The sequence below is a fragment of the Delphinapterus leucas genome, chromosome 14, assembly GCF_059928025.1.
Source record: "Delphinapterus leucas isolate spDelLeu-1000000601 "Yukka" chromosome 14, BTC_Dleu_Yukka2, whole genome shotgun sequence".
NCBI lineage: Eukaryota > Metazoa > Chordata > Mammalia > Artiodactyla > Monodontidae > Delphinapterus > Delphinapterus leucas.
This window is the reverse complement of record NC_143142.1, coordinates 7,858,677-7,880,776: the sequence shown is the minus strand read 5'-3', so window position 1 is coordinate 7,880,776 and position 22,100 is coordinate 7,858,677. Positions and strand designations below refer to the sequence as shown.

General features: G+C 49.9%; 1 protein-coding gene across 6 annotated transcripts in view; it reads left to right on the top strand.

The window, feature by feature from the left end:
* The window catches only part of TMEM120B (transmembrane protein 120B), a 45,022-nt gene extending 22,922 nt beyond the window's left edge, over window positions 1-22,100 (top strand). The window contains exons 4-12 of one of the 6 annotated variants that reach the window (XM_089894452.1): window positions 3,891-3,950; window positions 4,574-4,669; window positions 10,451-10,540; window positions 17,890-17,955; window positions 18,471-18,532; window positions 19,702-19,790; window positions 20,666-20,730; window positions 21,085-21,153; window positions 21,773-22,100. In XM_089894452.1, the coding sequence (XP_089750578.1) occupies window positions 3,891-3,950; window positions 4,574-4,669; window positions 10,451-10,540; window positions 17,890-17,955; window positions 18,471-18,532; window positions 19,702-19,790; window positions 20,666-20,730; window positions 21,085-21,153; window positions 21,773-22,007 (832 nt within the window). In that variant the 3' untranslated portion in view covers window positions 22,008-22,100. Of the gene's footprint in view, window positions 1-3,890; window positions 3,951-4,573; window positions 4,670-10,450; window positions 10,541-17,889; window positions 17,956-18,470; window positions 18,533-19,701; window positions 19,795-20,665 lie in introns of all 6 variants that reach the window. The other 5 variants (XM_089894451.1, XM_022598117.3, XM_030764366.2 and 2 more) reach the window with 5 other exon arrangements.

The window sequence follows — 22,100 nt, the reverse complement described above, 5'->3', positions numbered from 1 at the left end:
AAAGGAGGGAACAAGGGCAGGAAAGAGAAGGAAGCTTCCTTACACATATCTCCATGGACCCAGGAGGGGACCTCAGCCCCTCCCGTGTGGTAGTGACATTCCTGGAAGGGCTTTTTCAAGGAACAAGATGAAAGATCTGGTTCCCAGGATCTGCCACATGCCTGATGCCACCTGGGGTCCAGAGGAAAGGTGTTCTCTCTTAAGAGAACAAACATTTATGGAGAGCCTGCTGTATGCCTTGCATCAAGCTGGGGGCTCTCCTGATGTCACTCACTTCATCCTCAACAACCTGGTGAGTCGGGTCCAGGAATCTGCATTCTGCAAGGTTCAGAGACGAGACATTAGGGAGTATCTTGCCCAGGTGGCTCAGACCGGGTTTGGCTGAGCCTGGATGTGAACACTAGACATTCTGACTCTAGAGCTTGTGTTCTTTCCATCTTCCTCCTTCAGAGAAGTCCCATCTCCTTCCTCAAGTGACATCACCGCCACCCTGTTCCAGAGAGAGATCCTTACAATATTGTATCATGACTTGACGTGGGCAGCTAAAAGTACGTCCTGGGAAGCACCCTGACTTTTTTCCTGGTTTGGCCTAGCCCTAAGTCAGAGCCTTCTACCAGAGCCCTTCCTCTTGTCTTCTTTTTTGCTGTATTTGGTTAAAAACTCTAGGCTTTGGGTGGCGATAGCTTTCTACAGAATGAAACAACATAACCTTCTTTTAGAGTGTGGCTCAGATCCACTTTCCCAGCTCCAATCTCCCTAGTCCTCTGTGCATGTTACATTAGTCAGGAGTCCTTGGACTGTAAATGACAGAAAACCCGACTGAGTTGCTTAATTAAAAATAGGGGATTTATTGGCTCTTGTAACTGTAAAGTCCAGGTGTATCTATAGGTATGGCTGGATCCTGCTGCTCAAATGATACTGTTAGGCTGTGTCCCTCATTTAGCTTTCTTTTTACTCTCTTTTCCAGCATATGAGTTTTATTCTTAGGCAGGCTTTCTCTACAAGCTAGCCCCAGCAGCTCTGGGTTTGCATCCTACCCACTTAGCAAATCCAGTAGAGAATGCCTCTTTGTTCTTTAGTAGTTCTGGGAAACGTCCTGTTACTGATTCTTATTGGCCTAGATTGTGTCACATGATTGTTATTGACCCAGTCAGGAAGTTGCACCACCTTGGCTGAACCTGGGTCATGTGCCTTACCCTAGAGCCTAGGGGAAAAGTGATTCTCTGAAGGGAAATTGTACTGCCCTTCTAGGAAGTGGGGACTATATGCTAGGTGGGAAAAATGGATGGTCTTTTCACACCTCTGCTCCAGGTACACCAGACTTGGAAATGCCCCTAGAATTTGCTCATAGCTAGAAAGAAGGCTCTCCTGTTCCCTTTTCTCCTCTCAAACTTCTACTCATCCTTCAAAACCCAGTTCACATGTTACCACCTCAGTGAAGCCTTTCCAAACCCCTCTCTCTCCCTCTGTGAAATTAACCCTTCTTCCCCTGAGATCTCATAACCCTTTATTTGCACCTTTATTAGTGTGTTAGAGTACAGGCTATTGTAACAGAAGCCTAATGGCACAATGGCTCAAACATGCGTGGTTTTTGTCTCTTACAACAGTCCAGAGGTGAGTGGACTCCTGAAGGCCAAGAGTGGTGGGCTCCCAAGGTCACCTAGGGACTCAGAGTCCTTTTCCAACTTACTACTTCACCCCCGCTTGGGGAGTTGTCCTCAGCTACATGGCCAAAGCTGGCTCACACCATCTCATTTTCAGGAAACAGGGAAGAGTCAGGCAGCAGAGGGCAAGCAGATCCCTTTTTACAAAAATGTTTGCCATTTCCTACTGAAGCCAAACACATACATACCATACGACCCAGAAATTCCACTCCTGGGTGTGTGTGTATGTGTGTGTGTGTGTGTGTATATGGTGGAAATGAGTGCTGAATGTTCACAGCAAGGAAGGTAGACACAAAAGGCCACATATTGCATGAGTCCATTTATACGAAATGTCCAGGATAGACAGATCCATACAGATGCAATGTAGATTAGTGGTTGCCAGGGGCTGGGGGGAGTGGGAAATGTGCTGATAGCGGGTATGGGCTTTCTTTTGGGGGTGATGAAAATGTTCTGGGATTAGGTGATGCTGATGGTTGCACAACATTATAAATATATCAGAAACCATTAAATTGTATAATTTATTTTTAATTAAAAATTTTTTTATGAGCTCACTTTATTATTTATTCTTTTTTTTTTTTTAGTTCCAGGTACACATAGTGAGTTGATATTTCTGTACATTACAAAATGATTACCACTAAGTTGTATACTTTATTTTTTTTAATTTTTTTAATATTTATTTTATTCAACAAGTTTCATGAGCATCTACTTTGTGCCCAGCACCATTCTGTGTACAGTGGATAAAGCTCCGAATAAGTCAAAGTTTCTGCGCTTTCAAAGCTTACATTCTAGAAGGGAGTGGGGGATGAAAATAAATATGTACATACACACATATGTACATAATATAATCATAATTTTTTTTTATTGCAGTATAGTTGATTTACAATGTTGTGTTAGTTTCTGGTGTACAGCAAAGTGATTCATTTATATACACACATATTTGTATATTCTTTCTCATATTCTTTTCCATTATAGTTTATTACAAGATATTGAATATAGTTCCCTGTGCTATACAGTAGGACCTTATTGTTTATCTATTTTATATACAGTAGTTTGTATCTGCTAATCCCAAACTCCTAATTTATCCCTCTCCCACCCCTTCCCCTTTGGTAACCATAAGTTTGTTTTCTATGTCTGTGAGTCTGTTTCTGTTTTGTAAATGAGTTCATTTGTACCATATTTTACATTCCACATATAAGTGATATCACATGATATTTGTCTTTCTCTGTCTGACTTACTTCACTTAGTATGATAATCTCTAGGTCCTTCCGTGTTGCTGCCAATGACATTTCATTTTTATGACCGAGTAGTATTCCATTGTTCATACATATATATATATATATATATATATATATATCTCACATCTTTTTTTATCAATTCATCTTAAATTGTATGCTTTAAAAGTGTTTAAAAGTGTGAATGCTATGGCATGTGAATTATATCTCAAGTTTTAAAAAAAAAAGAAAAACATTCACAGCAGCTCTATTCATAATAGCCAAAAACTGAAAACAGGTCAAATGTTCACCAACAGTAGAATGAATAATTACATTGTGGTACCTCCACTCCATAGAATAATATACACAACGGGAAAGAAGGAACCACTGATGCAGACAATGTGGATGAAGCTCACAGACTTATTATTGAGGGAAAGAATCCAGACATAAAAGAGAATACATTGTATACATTTATGTGAAGTTCAGAAACAGGGAAAGCTAACACAACAGTGGGCATCCTTGCGGGGAGGGGCGGTTTACTGACCAGGAGGGGGCATGAGGGCACCTCCTGGAGCTAGAAGCATTTTATTTGATCTGGGTGTTGGTTACATGGATATGTAAATATATAAAAATTCATCATGTTGTATACTTAAGATTTGTATGCTTAGGAAGAGCCCTTTTTAAATTGACCTAGAAACTGTACACATGCCTTCACCTCATTGGCTGGAGCTTAGTCACGTGCTCACATTAGCTGCAAGGGAGGCTAGGAAATATGGTCTCTAAGCCAGCTGAAATGGGGAGAAATGGGTTAATCATGAAGGTCATGTCACAGCTGTCATGTTCTCTACTTAATCATTTTCATTCTCGCTCCACATGAGGCTTTTACTGCTGAGCTTAGCACCCTATTTTCTAATATCCGGTGCTCAGTGCTATGCTTATTAAGCTTGGATATTTTTGGTTGGGGACCACTCCTGGGGCTGTTAACATGGTGACCCTCACAGGTCTTTCCTTCCAGGCTCTACTTAAATCTGGTTCTCGGCAATGTGAATGTGACCCTTCTCAGCAACCAGGCCAAGTAAGTATCCCAGACAACCCTCCACTTGGCTTTACAGAATCCAGGCATCTTGCTCTTGCAACTCAGGAGAAATGGGACCAAGCTAGTATTTTTGCATAAATAAAAAAACGTTCACAGTTGGGAGTCTGGCTTTGGTCTTTTGGACGAGACTCTGAGGTCTCTTCTTCAGTGGGTAGACCACCTGGGGGAGGTTTCCTTCCTTCCTTTCACAGAGTCAATACCTGGGGTGGACAGGACTGCCACTTTCCCATGAGAAATGGCCCCTGCTCCGTTCCACGCCTTGTTACACACATTCCTCCTGGGAGGTAGGCAGTCCAGTCCTGTCCACCCAAAATCCATCAGTTACCAGGGGAAATGGAGCCGTGGCTTTTCCACTGAAGTAGCTGGTTGGGGGAGGAGACCCTATCTCTGCTTTCTGCCCATCACAGGCTTGGAACCTTAAACCAGGAGTCCAGGGACATGGAAGCTTTGCACACTGGCCCTCTTTCCCTAATTAATCATCACCGTTAATTCAAAGTCTCTCCCTTAGTGTGATCAGCAGGTCAAGATCTGATGGGGTCAGGGTCCTTCCCCCAGGTGGGCTATAGTTATGTGACCTTTCCTGGGGGTGTCTGTCTCTGCAGATTTGCCTACAAGGATGAGTATGAGAAGTTCAAGCTCTACCTGACCATCATCCTGCTCCTGGGTGCTGTGGCATGTCGATTTGTCCTTCACTACAGGTGATGGGGTGTGGTGGTGTGTGTGTGTGGGCATACAGGGGTGAGGAGAGGGCCATGAGAGAGGGATCCAAGGTCTCTCCTGCATCTACAGCATTTGGTGTGATAAGGTGTAGGGTAAAGAAGGACCATTCATTGCTTTTTTTTTCTTCCATTTTTTAAAAAATTAAATATATTTATTTTTGGCTGCGTTGGGTCTTCGTTGCTGCGCGCGGGCTTTCTTTAGTTGCGGCGAGCGGGGGCTACTCTTTGTTGTGGTGCGCGGGCTTCTCATTGCGGTGGCTTCTCTTGTTGCGGCACATGGGCTCTAGGCACACAGGCTTCAGTAGTTGCAGCACATGGGCTCAGTAGTTGTGGTACGTGGGCTCTAGAGCACAGGCTCAGTAGTTGTGGCGCACGGGTTTAGTTGCTCCGCGGCATGTGGGATCTTCCAGGACCAGGGCTCGAACCCGTGTCCCCTGCATTGGCAGGCGGATTCTTAACCACTGTGCCACCAGGGAAGCCCAGGAAGGACCATTTCTTATGGGAAATAGCCGTCCTATCTGCCCAAAAAGTATCTACTAAACGGCTGCTGAAGCGACCTTTTAACGTAGTAGTTGAGAAAGAGCCCAAGTGGTCCACCCATACAATGTAATACTATTTGGCCACAAAAAGGAATGAAGTACCGACACATGCTATAACATGGATGAATCTTGAATACATGATGCTGAGTGAAAGAAGCCAGATGCGAAAGGTCACTTACTATATGAACCCATTCGTATGAAATGTCCAGAATAGGCAGATACCATAGAGACAGAGAACAGATTAGTGGTTGTCAGGGGCTGGGGGGAGGGGAAACGGGGAGTGACTGCTCAGGGCGACATGGGTTTTTATTTTGGAGTGGTGAGAATGTTCTGGAATTAGATAGTGGTGATGGGTGCACAACTGTTAATATACTGAAAACCACTGAGTCGTATACTTTAAAAGGGTGAATTTTATGGTATGTGAATTATATCTCAGTTACAAAGAGAAAGGCAGTGGGGGGTAGGGTGGGGAGAAAGAAAGGAAGGAAGGAAGGAAGGAAGGAAATAAAAAGAAAGGAAGAAAAGAAAGAAGGAAATAGATTGACCACAGACTGCCCATGTTTGAATCCTGGCTTTGAAACTTACTGGCTGTTGCCATGGGCAGCTTCCTCTGGATGCCTCAGTCTCCCCATCTGTAAAACGAGGGTGACACCAGGCCCTGCCTCCCTGGGTTGTCATGACAATTCAGTGTGTTAACACGGTGCGTGGCTCTGCCCAGTGCCTGGCACCCAGCATTGTGGTTGAGAGTGCCGGCTGCTCTGTTAGCGTAGGACGAGGCCAGTGAGCTGAGGCTGCGCTGCCCCGGGGGTTTCGTTCCTCTCTCTGGCCCTGGCTTTTCTCCCCAAGTGTGGCTTGGGCATTTGGCCCACGTGTCAAGGGTTTATTTCCTGACAGGCGCTTGGCTGGGAGTCCAGTTGCTGGTCTGCCCACTTGAGTGTCCAAACAAAGGCTCTTTCAGGCCCTGGGCCCGTGGCGGCCTGCTGCCTCAGGCCTGGCGCATTTCCCTGGAGGGCAAAGGCTGCTCACGCCAGTAATGCCTGCTCACATGCCCCCTGGAAGGGGTAGAAGTTCTTGATGTGCAACCAGATTGCCTTGCCCTGGGGCCTCTAGGGCCCTCAAAGGACAAACCTGTGGTGTGTTGTCGAGATCTAAGGCTCACTGAGGGCCTGGCATTTCCATGTCTCCCATCCCTTTCTGTATTCATTTCCTGGGGCTGTCGTAACAAGGCACCACAAGCTGCGTGGCTTAGAACAATAGAAATATATTTTCTCACAGTTCTGGAGGCCAGAAGGCTGAAATCAAGGTTGAAATCACGGTTGACAGGGCCGTGCTCGCCCTGAAGGCTCTAGGGGAGGATCCTCCTTTGCCTCTCCCAGCTTCTGATGGTGACCGGCAGTCCTTGGCGTTCCCTTGGTTTAAGACTGACTCCAGCCTCTGCCTCCGTCGTCACGTGGCTATCTTCCCTGTGTCTCTCTCATGGTCTTCTAATGAGGACACAGTGATTGGATTTAGGGCTCACCCTAACCCGGTATGACCTCGGGAATTTCCTGGCGGTCCAGTGGTTAAGACAACACGCTTTCACTGCTAAGGGCCCGGGTTCAATCTCTGGTCGGGGAACTAAGATCCTGCAAGCCATGCGGCATGGCCAAAAAAAAAAAGTAACCCAGTATGACCTCATCTTAACTAAATTACATTTACAAAGATCCTATTTCCCAATAAGGTCATATTCTGAGGTTCTGGGTGGATATGAATTTGCGGGGGGGACACTGTTTAGCCCACTACGCCTTCTGTGGGTTAAAAATAGGGCAGGCGAGGGGGCCTGGATGGGCAGCTCATCTCTGAACCTCAGTTTCCTCATCTGTAAAATGGGAAGTAGTACTGTCTTAGTTTGGGTTCCCCCAGAAGAAACCACCCCCACAAGACAAGACAAGTATTTGAGTGCCCATAGTTTATTTGGGAGGTGATCCTAGGAAACACTGGTAGGGGAATGGAAGTGAGACAAGGAAGGGTTATCCTGTGGGCACCTGGAGTTCAGTGCTGCTGGGGAACTGTGGGACAGCGAAGGATGTGTCTCAGTTATCCCACCCGAGGGGCGAGGGAGCAGGTGGTATTTATCCTCTGACTGCTGTCAGTCTAGGAAGGATTGACTCCCAGAGAGTGTTAATCCCCCTGCCCTCCTGATCTGCCTCTGGCACCGGCAGGGTGAGCTCTGGTGGCCTGAGAAAGCCCCTAGGCGCACCAGGAGTTGCACGTTCCAGCTGTTGGAAGCTATGCAGATGGGAATGGGTGGGGTACGTGCACCTGCCATGAGAGCCAGCCCTGTGGGGTTGTTCAAGGGTCCAGAGAGATCGTCCACGTAAAATGCCTGCAACGTTGCAAGTTCCCAGTAGTTAGTGCTCGCCTAGTGTGTCAGGCTGAATAATGGTCCCCAAAGATGTGCATGTTCCAGTCCTCAGAACCTGCGAACGCGTGACCTTACCTGGCAGAAGATCTCTGCAGATAATTCAGTTAAGAATCTTGAGATGGGGAGATTATCCTGAATTATCCAGGCAACCCAGTGTAATCACAAGGGTCCTAATAAGTGGGAGGTAGCAGGGTCAGAGTCGGAGATGTGATGACAGAAGCAGAGGTCAGAGTGACGTGAGGCCATGAGACAGGGAATGCGGGCGGCCTCTGGAAGCTGGAAAAGGCAAGGAAGTGGATTCTCTCCTGGAACCTCCAGAAGGAACATGGCTCTGGCCTGATGACCTATTTCAGACTCTGACCTCCAGGACTGTAATAGAATAAATGTGTTCCTTTAAGCCACTAAGTATGTGCTCATTTGTTACAGCAGCAACAGGAAACTCAAACACTTTGGCAGGGCAGACTGAGACCAGCACCTCAAGCATGTCCCTAACGTGCCAGGGCCATAAAACTATTTTCACTCCTCTCTTTACTGATATAGGAAGGGACCAGTGGAAACTATGCTGGTAACCCCACCGCTCGCTTCTGGGGCTGCCTCCTGTCTGGAGATATCTAAGTGACCCTCTGCAGTGGGGGGCCGTCTTCACTCCCCCGTTTCCTGTTCAAGTCAAGTAGGCCTTTGATTTCCTCAGAGTTAGACATATGAGACTCATTTCTTGGACTCTGGGCGCTCTGTGGTGCTTCCCAAATTATTATGACAGGGGACACCCATGGCTCTTCCTAGGCTGCAGGCACTGCTCTAAATTCAGCTGCTGCTCACAGCAGCTTACCCGGGAGGTGCTGTGACTCTCCCCACTTTACAGATGGGGAGGTGACGGCACAGGAGAATCACTGACTTGTCCTTGGTCCCACAGCTGGGAAGAGGCAGAGTCTGGATTGGAACTCAGGCCCCGTGTCTCCAGAGTCTGTTCCTGACCCTCCCGAGACTACCTCTGCAGGCAGTGGTTCAGCGGGGCTGAGAGTCTGTCATCTGTGACCATGAAACAGGGTCACATAGCTTAAAAGACACCTTCCAATGTCTTTTTTAAAGATAGCATTTAGTATATCAAATTGATTATTTGGTCTAAGATTTAAACAGGTATTTTAATATACACATTTATGCAATATGTAGCATTTGTGCTATAATTGTCTACAAAATAAAAAGCGGAGCATGGGACTTCCCTGGCGGTCCAGTGGTTAGGACTCCACACTTCCAATGCAGGGCACGCAGGTTCGATCCCTGGTCGGGGAATTAAGATCCCACATGCCTCACACGGCGTGGCCAAAAGATAACAAATAAGTAAATAATAAATAAAAAGTGGAACAATATAAGTGAGCATAATAGGTACAAGTATCCATTTCAACAGGTCAAATTTAGTTATTATCAACACTAATGAAAGCACATTTCCGTATATTTAACCTTCAAGGCCCTACTCAACTGTCATCTCTTCTTTGGGGACTTTACACATTTAAGTAATTAGGAGTCTCTCATTTTCATTCTCACAGACTCTCCCAGACATCTCCCAACGTCTTTTATTATTGTTAAAGTTGTATCCTCCTATTTCCCTCCCAGGGCCTTTGTAGTTGGGGAAAAGGATCTCGCAGTTCAGGGATAGAATGGAGGAGATCGGGGGTGTTCTCCCTCCCCATGCAGTCATTTCTGTTCCCACGACAAATGGATCTGTGTGACACCAGGAGGTACAGAGCTGCTTCCTGTTGGGGTCAAAGATAGAGTCTTTATCGAGGGCCCGTCAGAGAGAGCCAGTGGCGGGGGAGCCCTCTGAGGGGCTGTCTGTTGCTGGCTCTGTCCCAGGATCCTTCACCCAGGAATGCTCATGGAGGGGGTCAACCTTCCCATTGTACAGATGGCAAAGTTGAGGCCAGTCAAGGTCATGCACAGCGTGTCTAAGGCTCACCCCTCTGACCAGGGCACAGCACGACTCTAGCTGCCATGTTCTGCCTGCCTTTAAGGCCTGTTCTGCCCACTGTAGAGGAGGCAGGGGGGGTTTTTAATTAATTTATTTTATTTTTGGCTGTGTTGGGTCTTCATTGCTGCGCGCGGGCTTTCTCTAGTTGCGGCGAGCGGGGGCTACTCTTTGTTGCGGTGCGCAGGCTTCTCATTGCGGTCAGTGGCTTCTCGTTGCGGAGCACGGGCTCTAGGCACGCGAGCTTCAGTAGTTGCAGCACGCGGGTTCAGTAGTTGTGGCGCACGGGCTTTGTTGCTCCGCAGCACGTGGGATCTTCCCGGACCAGGGCTCGAACCCGTGTCCCCTGCATTGGCAGAAGGATTCTTAACCACTGTACCACGAGGGAATCCCAGGGAGTTCTTAAGTTCATCTTTTTGTATGTGCAGCAAAGTTTACAGACGGTCGAAGGGGATGGAAGGAGTTTACACTGCAGACAGTTTAAAATTGCAAATTAGGTTTCCTGCTTCAAGTCCTTCTCTTGTCATCCCACCAGAAATTGCATATCAGACAGATGTCAAATTTAGAAGGGAAACAGGTTGTCGTGGGCTGAGCGGTCAAGGAAGGAGGGGAAACCTCAGCTAGGGCCTTAAGGGCGGGTAGGATTCATGTAGAAAGGTGAGCGGGGGGATGGGCATTCTAGGTGGAGAGAAGACACGCCGCCGCCTTCCCGGGGTCACTGGGGATTTCTGGAGGCATGCCTCTGTGGGCGGTTCTCATCCTGGTTTGCTGTCCAGCTGTGGTGGCGGGGACAGCCGTCCCTGGTTCTCATGCCTGCCCCCCCCCCCCTCCCGGGCGCTGTTTCTCTATGCCAGGGTGACAGACGAAGTCTTTAACTTCCTGCTGGTATGGTATTACTGCACCCTGACGATTCGGGAGAGTATTCTCATCAGCAACGGCTCGAGGTAATTGGGGGCCCAGCTTTGTGGCGGGTATGGGGGAGCCAAAGGGAAATCTGTCATGGAGGTGAGGGCTGTCAACCTCGCCTTGCGTTCCCTTCCTCCTTGTGGGGGTGGGGTATTCATGACCGTTCAGACCCAGGGAGGAGGAAAACGGTATCGGCTGCTGCACCCCATTTGCTGTGCTCAGTCTCTTGCTTACAAGAAACCCTGACTCAAGTAGGAAATTTATATTCTCATATCAAGGAATGGGTCCATTGGCACTGACTTCAGGTAAGGCTTAATCCAGGTGTTCAGACAATGTCATCAGGACCCAGTGTCTCTCTGCCTCTCACCTATGCCTTCTACTGTGCTGTTTTTATTCTCAGATTCCAGGTAGGAGCCCCCAGCAGCTCCAGGCTCACATCTTTATTTCTAGCATTCCCAGCAAAATAGGGCACGTTCCTCTCTTCCAAGAGTCTCACTGGGTCCTACTGGCACTCACTGATCACGTGCCCATCTCTGAACCAATCGCTGTGGCCAGAGAATGTGCCGCTCTGATTGGCTGGTTGTGAGCCTTGTGCCCACCCCCAGGGCTGTCAATGAAAGCCTAGAAGCTGAGTGTCAGGAGAGGAATGGTTTCGCAGAGGAAAATCAGGGTACTGTCACCAGAAGGTTGAATGGATTCTGGTGAGAAAAGTGGATGGTCCTCTCACAGGGCAATGAGAGTCTCGGGACTGAGTTAAGATCCACGACTTGCCACTTGCAGAACCCATTTTCCATAGGTCGGATGCCTTTTGGGGGTGTCCATTTGAACGTCTGCACACCATTCTTGTCCCTGTTTTTCCTGAAACAAAAAGTAACAACCTCCCACCCCTCCCCACTTCCTCCTTCCTGGGGGCTGGTAAGGAACGGCCAGGAGCTGTGTGTTTAAGATTGGGGTGTTTGCCAAACCCCCAAATAATTTGCCACCATCTTACTTCTCTGCCCAGTGGTCTCTTATAGCATATCCCTGCCCTGCCGGGCCTTACCCTGAACGTAGAGCCAAGAGGTAAGGACCAGGGGAACAGCAGTTCTTAGGTATGCAGCCCTGTAGCATGTAGCCCTTTAGAAAAGATCAGTGTTTCTCAAACTGCATTCATTCTTGTCCCATGCACACCATTTTTACCATGTCCAATATCACCTGGATGATAATTTTCTCACGTTTTAAATCCATCCTTCCTTTTTTTTTCTACGTAAATAAACATTAATTTTAAAAGGAAACTATTTCACCACCATACGTGGAAAAGCAGCATCAATTGCAGGAAAGAGGAAATAGTGTAAAATTAGATTTTCATTTTCATTGTCTAATTTATTGAAGTCAGTAATCTTCCTTCCTGAGGCCTGCTATTTCTCTTCAGCGTGTGTATGTGTGTAAAAAGGGAGATGAGCAGATCTCAAGAGGCATTAAAGGTGTTCTAGCATTTAACTGAGACTCTCTCCTTGGCTTAATCAGGAGAATGGAAAGAACAGAAAACATGACTTCTCACCACGTGATTCAGTATCATCTAGTGTTACACCCAGGTACCATCTAAAACTTGGTGGTACATGCCCCACGCTTTGGGAAACACTGAAGTAGAAAACCTTACCAAATAAATAACATTTGTAGTTTTCCTTAATTTTAGTGAATAGTGTCTTACAGCTTTTGGGCGGGGTCGGAGGGGACTCAGAGTAGTACATAGTGGGGAAATGGGCCCAGGACAATGGGCCAGGCTTTCTTGTTACTAATTCTCTTTGTGCATCCCTGGGCTTGCTGTCGGCCTCGGAGTTCCCTCCTCCTGCTGGGCTCATATTAAGAGTGTTCAGGGACACGCTCCATCTCTAACAGTCACTAACACTTTAGTAAGAGTTATCCTGGTCACTTTTTTCTGTGGATGTGGTTGGGGGGGGTGGTCCCCGAGAGGAGGGAGCAGGACTGAGTGGAGGTGCCTGCAAGTGTGGGGCACACCCAGAAAACAGGGAGGAGGGCTGAAGGGGGAAAGTGGGGTTCCAAAGCCCCCTCACTTTCCTGACACTTTAATGGGGCCTTTTCTGGGGCCTCCCTAGGGCTTGTGCTCTGATGGGACAACAGATGTGTTGGTGGTGGGAGTGTGGAATGAGTGGGGTGGGCCCGTAAAGGTGTCTCGTTTTCTGGAATGACTGTGGGAGTTGTGGCCAATTTGTGGGGGAGGGAGGCATGGCAGGTGGATGGAATCTGGGTGATTAAAACTTGTGACTCATCCTCAACATCTGTTGGGTATTTAGCCTCCATCCTCCCCCAGCTCCTTCTCAGAGCTGATTCCTCTCCTGGGGGCGGGCAAGGGAGATGCCTGTGAGGTTTCCCCTCACACTTGGCACTTATTAGGGAATAGCTAAGAAACCCTTTCAAGAAAGCACAGTGAGGAAGAGGGAGTGGGTCCGGATTGGTATGAATACTACCTTTCTTATTTCTGAAGCGTCTCAGGGCTAGCTCTGGAGCTCACAGTCGATACCCAGTAAACACCCCAGGGTCTATGTAGAAATGAATTGAACCCAAGCTCTGCAATGAGGGGAAGGTCATTGGGGCCATACCTGTGTTCGAAAGACAGCTGGAACTGAGCCATATGGGTTTCCTGGAGGCCTGCTGCCCAAGTTTTGGCCTGACGGGGCCTTTTTCGTCCTGTTCCCAGTTGCATCTGAGACCTGAATTAGGGGTGTATTGGGGGAAGAAGGCCTGGAGAGGTGGGGTGTGGGGAGGATGCCCCCCATCGTGGGCTGGAGCCACCCTTGGTTTGTGTCTGATGCTGCCCATGTGAGATGTAGCTCATTAGCTCAATTAGTGTAATAAGCAAGTCAGCCTCCCTTGCAGATTTTGCAAATGACAGAAAACCACCTGATAGGAGTAAACATGAGGGGTATTTATGGGAGCATATGAATAGTTCAGGGAGGTCAGAAGGGCTCAAACAATGTAACAGCCCCCCTCCTTCTCCTTATTCTGTTATCTCCTTCACTGGCTCCCAGCAGCCCAGGCCAGCATTCTACCAGATCAGCAGTCCGAGAGGAAAGAGCATCTTTCCTCTACTGGCCTAGGGGTGATCTTGAGACAGACTTCCAGTTGGCTAGGTGCAGGTCACATGCTCATCCCTGCCCCAATCACTGTGGCTGGAGGGATGCGGAGCCCTGATTGGCTGGCTCTGGGTGATGTGCCCAGTTATCTTAGCTCCACTGAGCCACCCAGACTGAGTGTGGGGGTGAGGTGATTCCCCGAAGGAACGATAAGGGGGAGAACCAGAATAGGGAGTGATTGACAGGCAGGCAAAACAGATGTCCTCTGCCCTAGTTCCGGGCCAGAATGAATAATGAATCAGGAATCACGCTGGCTTTTCTGGCAAGCCAACCCACCAATGCCTAGATCTGATGGGTTTTTATAAGGGCCTTTCCTAGGATACAGAGGTGTAGGGGTGGCAGGGGCAAGAGGGTGCCTCCGTGTAGAAGCCATTCCCCCAGCCGCCCAGATTGACCCGAAGCTCAAAGCCAGCCAGGGGTTGAATAGTGACTGGTGCCCAGGTCTTATGCACACATGCAAACATGGCTGACGTGCCCTGAAGGGAGCTCTCCGGGCACAATCCCCAGATACCAGGACATGCTGTCCCTACATGCTGGCCATGCAGTGTGCCACCCTTCCTGGGGCATCTACTGTCTGCTCATTTAAAAAGCCCACAAGCTCCTGCAGGCTTCGTTTCTGTGGCAGAACGGGCCCAGAGGGTGACTGCTAACGGGTGCAGCTTTCTGTCTGGGGTGATACAAAATGTCCTAAAACTGATGGTCATGTTTGCACAATTCTCTGAATATACTGAAAACCACCGAGTTGTATACTTCAGATGGGTGAACTGTACAGTGTCTGAACGACATCACAGTAAAACTGTTACACAGACACACACATGTGAACGAAACCAGCCCAGAACCCTGGGGTGTGCAGATGGACGATGGGGCTGGTGAATGCACGCTGGGGAAGAGGCCATTTTTAGCCTCTCCCAGTGCCGCTGAGCTGTGTTTATTGGTGGCATCTGTCAGCGCTGGGCTTTGGGCACAGTGAGCTGTGAAATTAAAAGCTGCTGCTCAGCCAAGCTTGTTGCCCAGAGCCTGTGTCTGCCTCCAGCCGTTCCTGTACAGAGAGAGGGCATTTCTCAAGGGACCTTTGCGGGGTAGGACAAAGGACAGTGGGGCTTGCCAGGCCTCCAGGGCTTGCAGAAACTTCTTGGTAGCTCTTCAAGCTGAAAGTCTAAGGATGGGGCCAGCTGTGTTTTCAGTCAGAAAATTAGAGCCAGGGGTCCTTGTAGACTCTTGACGGGCAAGACAGGGACACAGGGAAGGGGAGACTGGGAACAAACAAGTGGACGGATGTCTCATCCTGTCCCGTGAACTCCCGTGGCACCTGCATCAGTCTCCTGTCACCTCTGTGCTGGTGGCATCTAGACCAGCTGCACCTCCTGGACATCACTGTTTTCATTTCAACATTTCTTGAGTACCTACTGTTTACCTGATGCTGTTAGTGCTGGGAATAAAGAGCCACCTAAAACCTTGCTCCTCAGCACAACTCCTCAAGCATCCACAGGCCATTGCCTTAACCCCCAATTTATGGCCAGAACTTCTTTTTTTTTTTTTTTTTTTTTGGCCACACCCTGCAGCATGTGGGATCTTAGTTCCTTGACTAGGGATCGAACCCACGCCCCCTGCATTGGAAGCACAGAGTCTTAACCACTGGACCGCCAGGGAGGTCCCTTTCATTTCTTTCTTTCTTTTTATTTTAATGGCCAGAACTGTTGAAGGGCTGCAAAGAGGAGACGGGGGTAAGATGCTGTTCCTGCTTTTATGATGTCTGTGTTCGAGTTGGAAGGTTTTAAGAGCAGTGAGATCCACTTATGAGAACAATGCAGATTAAAGCCTCCATGACACACCAATCGTCACATAATAAGACTGGGAGAAATTTTAAAACTGGGTATCCAGCATTGGTGAGGGTTTGGGGAGCTCGATAGGCTCTACTGGGGATGGGAGTGTAAATGGGGATAGCCGTTTTGGAGGGTAATTTGAGAAGTAACCACGCACGTGCCCACCGACCCAGCCATCCTGCGTACTTCCTGGTAGCTGCCGTGGAGAAACAGCGTCATCGCACGGGGGGCTTCCACAGTGTGTCGTGGCATCATGGAGCATGATGGCAACATTTCAGGAACGGCAGAGCCACATCCTGAAATGTCGTGTCGCATTTAAGAAGTCAGTGACAGGTCCACAGATAGCTGCCTGGGAGTCGAGACAAGAAAGCAAGTTGCAGGATGATTTTAGTTCCAAAGAAAAGTCTAATCCAGCAGCTCGTCCCCCAAACCAGCAGACCCTCAGGTGCCACCGTTTGGTGAGCAGGAGCGCCCTGGAACCCATCTCCCCACTTGGCTGCACTCCAGTTCTCTCCCGAGAGAGTTCTGGAAAGACAAAGGTTGAGTGCTACTCCCACGTGGGTGCCTCGGGGGGTCCCAATTCCTGGCATCCCAGGGTGCGTTTGACAGGGCAGATTGCTGCCACACCATGTTCCGATAACTGAGCTCCTGGAGAGGGGCCGGGGAGCCCAGCAGGGGCCTGAAACACACTCGGGGACTTCGAAGGCTAAGGGCTGCCTGTGACACTGCGGAGCGGGTGACAGCCAGGCTCCCTGTCCTGCTGTGGAGTGAGAGCCCTGAGCTGGGGGACCGCTGGGCTCTGACGGCACGGTTCCCACAGCTTCTGGACTGACTGGGGCGAGGGCCTGCTGTAGACGGAGGAGCAGATGAGCCTAGGGCATGGGGCTCCCAGAGAGAAGCTGCGTCGGGGATGGTGCGAGATGCACCGTGTACAGCCCGTTGTCTTTCTGCATCTGTGTGGGGTAACGTAGGTAGCTACAGCTCTGCATAAACGTGCGCGAGTGTTATGTGTTTATTCAACACGCTTACTGAGCACCTGCTCTGAGCCAGGTGTCACAGATGAACAGACAAAATCCCTGCTCTTTTTGAGCAGGGAACGGTGTTCAGGAAACAAATGAGAAGAAAATAATTTCAGATAGCGTGAGCACCATGAAGAAAATGAAGCAGGGTAGTGTGTTACAGATCGGGGCCGTCTAGCTGTTTTATTTATTTATTTTTAACATCTTTATTGGAGTATAATTGCTTTACAATGGTGTGTTAGTTTCTGCTTTATAACAGAGTGAATCAGCCATACATATACATATTCCCCATATCCCCTCCTTCTTGCGTCTCCCTCCCACCCTCCCTATCCCACCCCTCTAGGTGGTCACAAACCACCTAGCTGATCTCCCTGTGCTATACGGCTGCTTCCCACTAGCTATCGATTTTACATTCGGTAGTGTATATATGTCAATGCTACTCTCTCACTTCGTCCCAGCTTAACCTTCCCCCTCCCCGTGTCCTCAAGTCCATTCTCTACGTCTGCATCTTTATTCCTGTTCTGCCCCTGTCTAGCTGTTTTAGATAAGGTGGTCAGGGAAGGCCTCTTGGAGGAGGTGACAGTTGGTCCGAAATTTGAACTTGGACCAGGAGCCAGGCAGGCCAAGGTCTTGGAGCGGAGAGGACAGCAAGTTCGAAGACTTTGTTAGTCTGCTTGGGCTGCCATGAAAAGATACTACAGACTAAGGGACTTGGAACAACAAAAATTTATTTTCTCACGACTCTGGAGGCTAGAAGTCAAGATCAAGGTGCCAGCAGGATTGGTTTCTCCTGAGGCCACTCCTTGGCTTGCAGACGGCCACTGCGTCTTCACATGGCCTTTGCTCTGTGAGCAGGCACACCCCTGGTGTCTCTTCCTCTGCTTCTAAGGACACCAGCCCTGTTGGATTAGGGCCCCACCCTTATGACCTCATTTAACCTTAATTACCTCTTTAAAGGCCCTGTCTCCAAATATACTCACATTTTAAGGTACTGGGGTTAGGACTTCAACGTAGGAATTTGGGGGGGGGGGACACAATTCAGCCCATAATAGGCCTCGAGGTAGCAATGGGCCTGGCAGATTCAAAGAAAAGGATGCTTGGAGCCTCTTAGGGTGGGGGGAGGGGGGATGGGGAGGCGGGGCTTGGGGTCATGAGGAGGTTAGGGATGTGTTCTGAGGGTAGTGGGAAGCTGCTGGAGGCCCAAGTGCCTCTCTGGGTCTCTGTGTGATTCTGCATCTCGTTGGACAGAAAGAGAGAAGTCCTGGCTTGGATACGTTTCTTCCTCCAAGGAGCTGTCTCTGGGTCACAGGGCACCCCCCCCCCCCCACCGCCCGCAGACACAGGCTGGGAAGCAGGGAGACACTTGCGTTTCTCTCCCGGCCTGAGCTCCTTTTCCTTCTCTTCTTTTAAGAATCAAAGGCTGGTGGGTGTCTCACCACTACGTGTCCACGTTCCTGTCTGGAGTGATGCTGACCTGGTGAGTGTCCCCCGCTGTGCCCCAGGGCCTCTGCTCACTCTCCCCAAGGAGCCAGTGAATTGAGCACTGGTGGTGGCTGAGGGGTCCAGATGCAGGGGCCTTATGGCCTGACATCTGGGCCATGATGTAAAGCGTGAGCTTACGACGGGGCTGCAGGGACACCCCAAGTCGGCTGGGGACTTCTCCGAGGAGCATCCTGTCTGCCTCCTGGCCGGGGTGACAGCGAGCGAGTCTGGACAGAACAAGCACAGGGACGAGGCTGTGACTGATGGAGGGTTAGGGGGAATCGGTGGGAATTTAGGCTTCAAGATGCCTACTTGCACTCCCCTGGTTGTAGAATGGATTAAAGCAGTGATGGAAATTACCTGGTCCAGCCCCAGGGACATGGCAATAAAGAAGGTAGAATTGGGTTTTAAATCTTCTTTTCTCTTCTGGTTGGAACAGAGATGGGGTGGGGATGAACAAATGATTTCAGAGCGGGGGCTCATCTTTGCTTTTCCCCCACTTCTCTGCAGGCCTAATGGACTAATTTATCAGAAGTTTCGCGATCAGTTTTTAGCGTTCTCCATTTTTCAGAGTGAGTGTCTCTTGCTTGGATTCAGGGGAGGAGGTTTGGTGTGGCTTTCACCGATGGAGTCTGTTTTGTGAAGGGTGTGTCTTGTGTGGAAGGGAGGTGAGACTGGGGGAAGTCCCTGGTCGGCCAGGGACAGGGGAGGGTCCCAGAAATCCAGAAGGAGCCATCCACCCCCCATCAACTCCATCCTACCGCCCAGCCCCTGGCCTTAAGAGAGCAATGTCTGACCCACACCCACGCCCTGGATCTCCAGCCACTGCCTTTTTCTTCCCTGGATCAGAACTGGACCAATTGTACCCTTCAGGAACTGAGGGGTGTTGGGGGCACTAACTCTGTTTTCCTCAAAATGGAAATTTATGTTCTTTTTCTCATTTAAGAATAGCTCTGGATTTATATACAACGAGGGGTTACCTCTGAGAAGCAGAAATTGGGTGGTTGGGGGACAGGGAGAGAGTTTTACTCTCTTTACTGTTTGTTCCCCTTAAATTTGATGCCAAGTGCATATTACCTATTCAAAAAATACAATTTAATTTTTAAATAAAACCCTGCTTACAGGCAAATACAAACATAAGCCAAGAAGGAAAATTACATATAATAATTCCACCCTTAGGGTGTTAATCGATCTTTGTCCATTCAAACATTTTTATTCATAAATATATATATATACACACATATACTGCATTATGTATAGTCTACAAACATGGGATCCCTCTACACAGCTTTGTTTATAACCTAGTTTATATTCTATTAACAATTATCGTGGGTATTTTTCCACGTCAACACGGAACTCTGCCTCCTTAATTTTTAGTGACTACAAAGTACCCCATTGTATGGCCCTGTCTCTTTTATGTCTTGGCGCTGGGAGCACACAGCTCCCAGCGTGGTGCCTCCATTCCAGCGAGCATCTGATGAGTGCTAGCTGCAGGCCTAGGAAAGCTCCAGAAGCTTCTAGCCTAGTTGGGGCTTAGTTGCAGTCTCAGATAACCTGAGCTCTCTTTGAAGGAATAAAAGCAGGTTGAGACCTGTGTGTGTGTGTGTGTGTGTGTGTGTGTGTGTGTGTTTTGGGGGTGGGAGGAGGTTGTACCCTCTGGGCAATGGAGACCTGCCAGCCTGCAGTGGAGGTGTCGCTGGGTCTTCCAGTCCCTGAGCTGGGCGCTGTGCTCCCCCTGCAGGCTGTGTCCAGTTCCTGCAATATTATTACCAGAGGGGCTGCCTCTACCGGCTGCGGGCCCTAGGGGAGAGGAATCACCTGGACCTCACGGTGGGTGAGTAGCCTAGCCTGGGGGGTGGAGGGGCAAGCACCGGCCCTCCCTGCTCCCCCAGACCTCGCCCTGCACTCCTCACTGGGAACAGGTGCCAGTAAGAACCTGACAAGACCTGCCACACGCAAAGCCAGTCTGCCGACCTCACCCCAGTTGCTTTTCTTTTTTTTCCTTTGGTTTGACATATATACACTAACACAGTTGCTTTTCATAATTCGTCGTGGGATTCCATGTCAGCTGACAAGTGCGAGACCAGCTGTGGGCCAGGCCCTGGATGCTGGCCTCTAGCTTCTTTTTAAATGGATACTTTTTGTCTGTGTTTTGTGATGTGCATAATCTTAGTCTAGTGTTTTTACACTTATGCAACTTATGTGTGCTTAACTTTCACTCAGCAAGGTGGGCGCCCCATTAGGAAACATCGGAGACTCCTCATCTAAACTTTCAGGGGAAAGTGTGGTTAATAAAAATCTTCTATCTTTTAAGATGGTCATTTCCATCGAATTACTCTGCACAGTAGGCTCTATTTCATCAAGACTCGATTGAAGTGATGCATGCAAAAGCCAATTATAAAATGCAAAATCCCGTGCAAATTAAAGAAATTATTAGAAAGCTAGTGCCGGTACATCAGTGTTCTGTAAGAGTTGTCAGCCCACTTGGTTCATGGTGACTTGAGGCGTGAGGGCAGTCAGGCCTGGTGGCAGGTGTTCTGCATGTTTTTTCCTGGGTTACTTTCCTAGTGAGCGCTCACCCACCTGGAGGAGGTGAGGGCTGTGCCCCTCCCCCATCCGTGCGTTTGAACCTGGCTAATCTCAGAGTGACTGGCCTGCCTGGGCCACCTCACACGGGCCCTTCGCTCCCTCCTTCCTCCCCACAGAAGGATTTCAGTCCTGGATGTGGCGAGGCCTCACCTTCCTTCTGCCCTTCCTGTTCTGTGGCCACGTGAGTCCCCCTGGAGTTTGTGGGTATCCCCTACACTGGGCAGACCTCCCGGGAACAGAAGGTCTTCAGGGCTCTCCCTCTCTCACCAGCCATCCCCTAGCTGGGCCCCACGGGGTCCTGGGGCTGCGACGGCCCCAGTGTCCAGGGATGCCAAAGGCAAGAGCCGGAATGGGCCCTCGGCACCAGCACGCCCAACCCCAGGCGGGGTGCCCCAGTTTCATTTTGGGGGGGCTGTCAGTGTCTCAAGGGCAGTGGACAGCAGAAGCTGGGGGGCTTGGTGCTCTCCCTGGGCTTTCCCACGTGGGTCTCCAGGGGACTCCGGTGGGCTGAGCAGTGCCTGTCTCCCCTCTGCAGTTCTGGCAGCTCTACAATGCCATCACGTTATTTGAGCTCTCCAGCCACGAGGAATGCAGAGAATGGCAGGTATGGTGTTTGTGTGTGTGTGTGTGTGTGTGTGTGTGTGTGTGTGTTTTGTGGTGTGTGTGTGGAGCGTGTGTGCGCATTGGTTGGGGGTTTCGTGAGGAAGGTTGGGGCCGCTTGGGGAGAATTCCTTCCTCCTCAGTTCCCCCTGCCCCCTGCCCGCCCTGTAGGGCCCTGCAGTCCAGAGCTCGCTGCAACTGGGGCCTGGGAGACCGTGGGAGGGAATTCGGGAGACCAGGGAGCCCCTCAGTGGTCTGAGAAACCCAAGGAGGTTCGCGCTAGGAGGGGGGCCGCGGGAGGAGCCCCCCAGGACTCTGCCTGACCCCGTAGGACTCACACCCTTCACCCAGTTAGCCCAGATCTCTGCCTTCTGCTGGCAAACGCTGCAGTTCGCAGGTAGCTTGTGCCAAGGGGGTTCTGAGCTCCCGGGGGGCGCGGGGGGCATTTCAGCAAGGAGAGCTGACCCAAGCCGGCGCGGCCTTTGCCTTCTTTCTCTTGTGCTCTCTGCCTCGCCTTCCCTGCCCTGGGCACCCCCTTCTCTGCATGCCGCCCGCCCAGGTGTTCGTGTTGGCGCTTACGTTCCTTGTCCTCTTCCTCGGCAACTTCCTGACCACACTCAAAGTCGTGCACACCAAACTCCAGAAGAACAGAAGCGAGGCCAAGAAGCAGTGAGCCACGGGACCGGCGCCCCTCGACCCCCGGACTTTGAGACTGCAGGGGATCCCAGGCGACACCCTCGCTGCCGGGTTCCTCCCAACCAGTGCCAGTGGCCACTGGCAGCAGTGACCTCAGGGGCCAGCGGCATCGCTGGGAGCAGAGCCGAGGCCCCGGTCCCCGGCCGGACAAGAGGAATGTGACCCCAACCTGTCCGTGCAGTATTAGCCCGCCCCAGCCTCCCATATTTATGACATATTTAATATCGACGCACCCCCTTCCCTAGAATCTGCCGC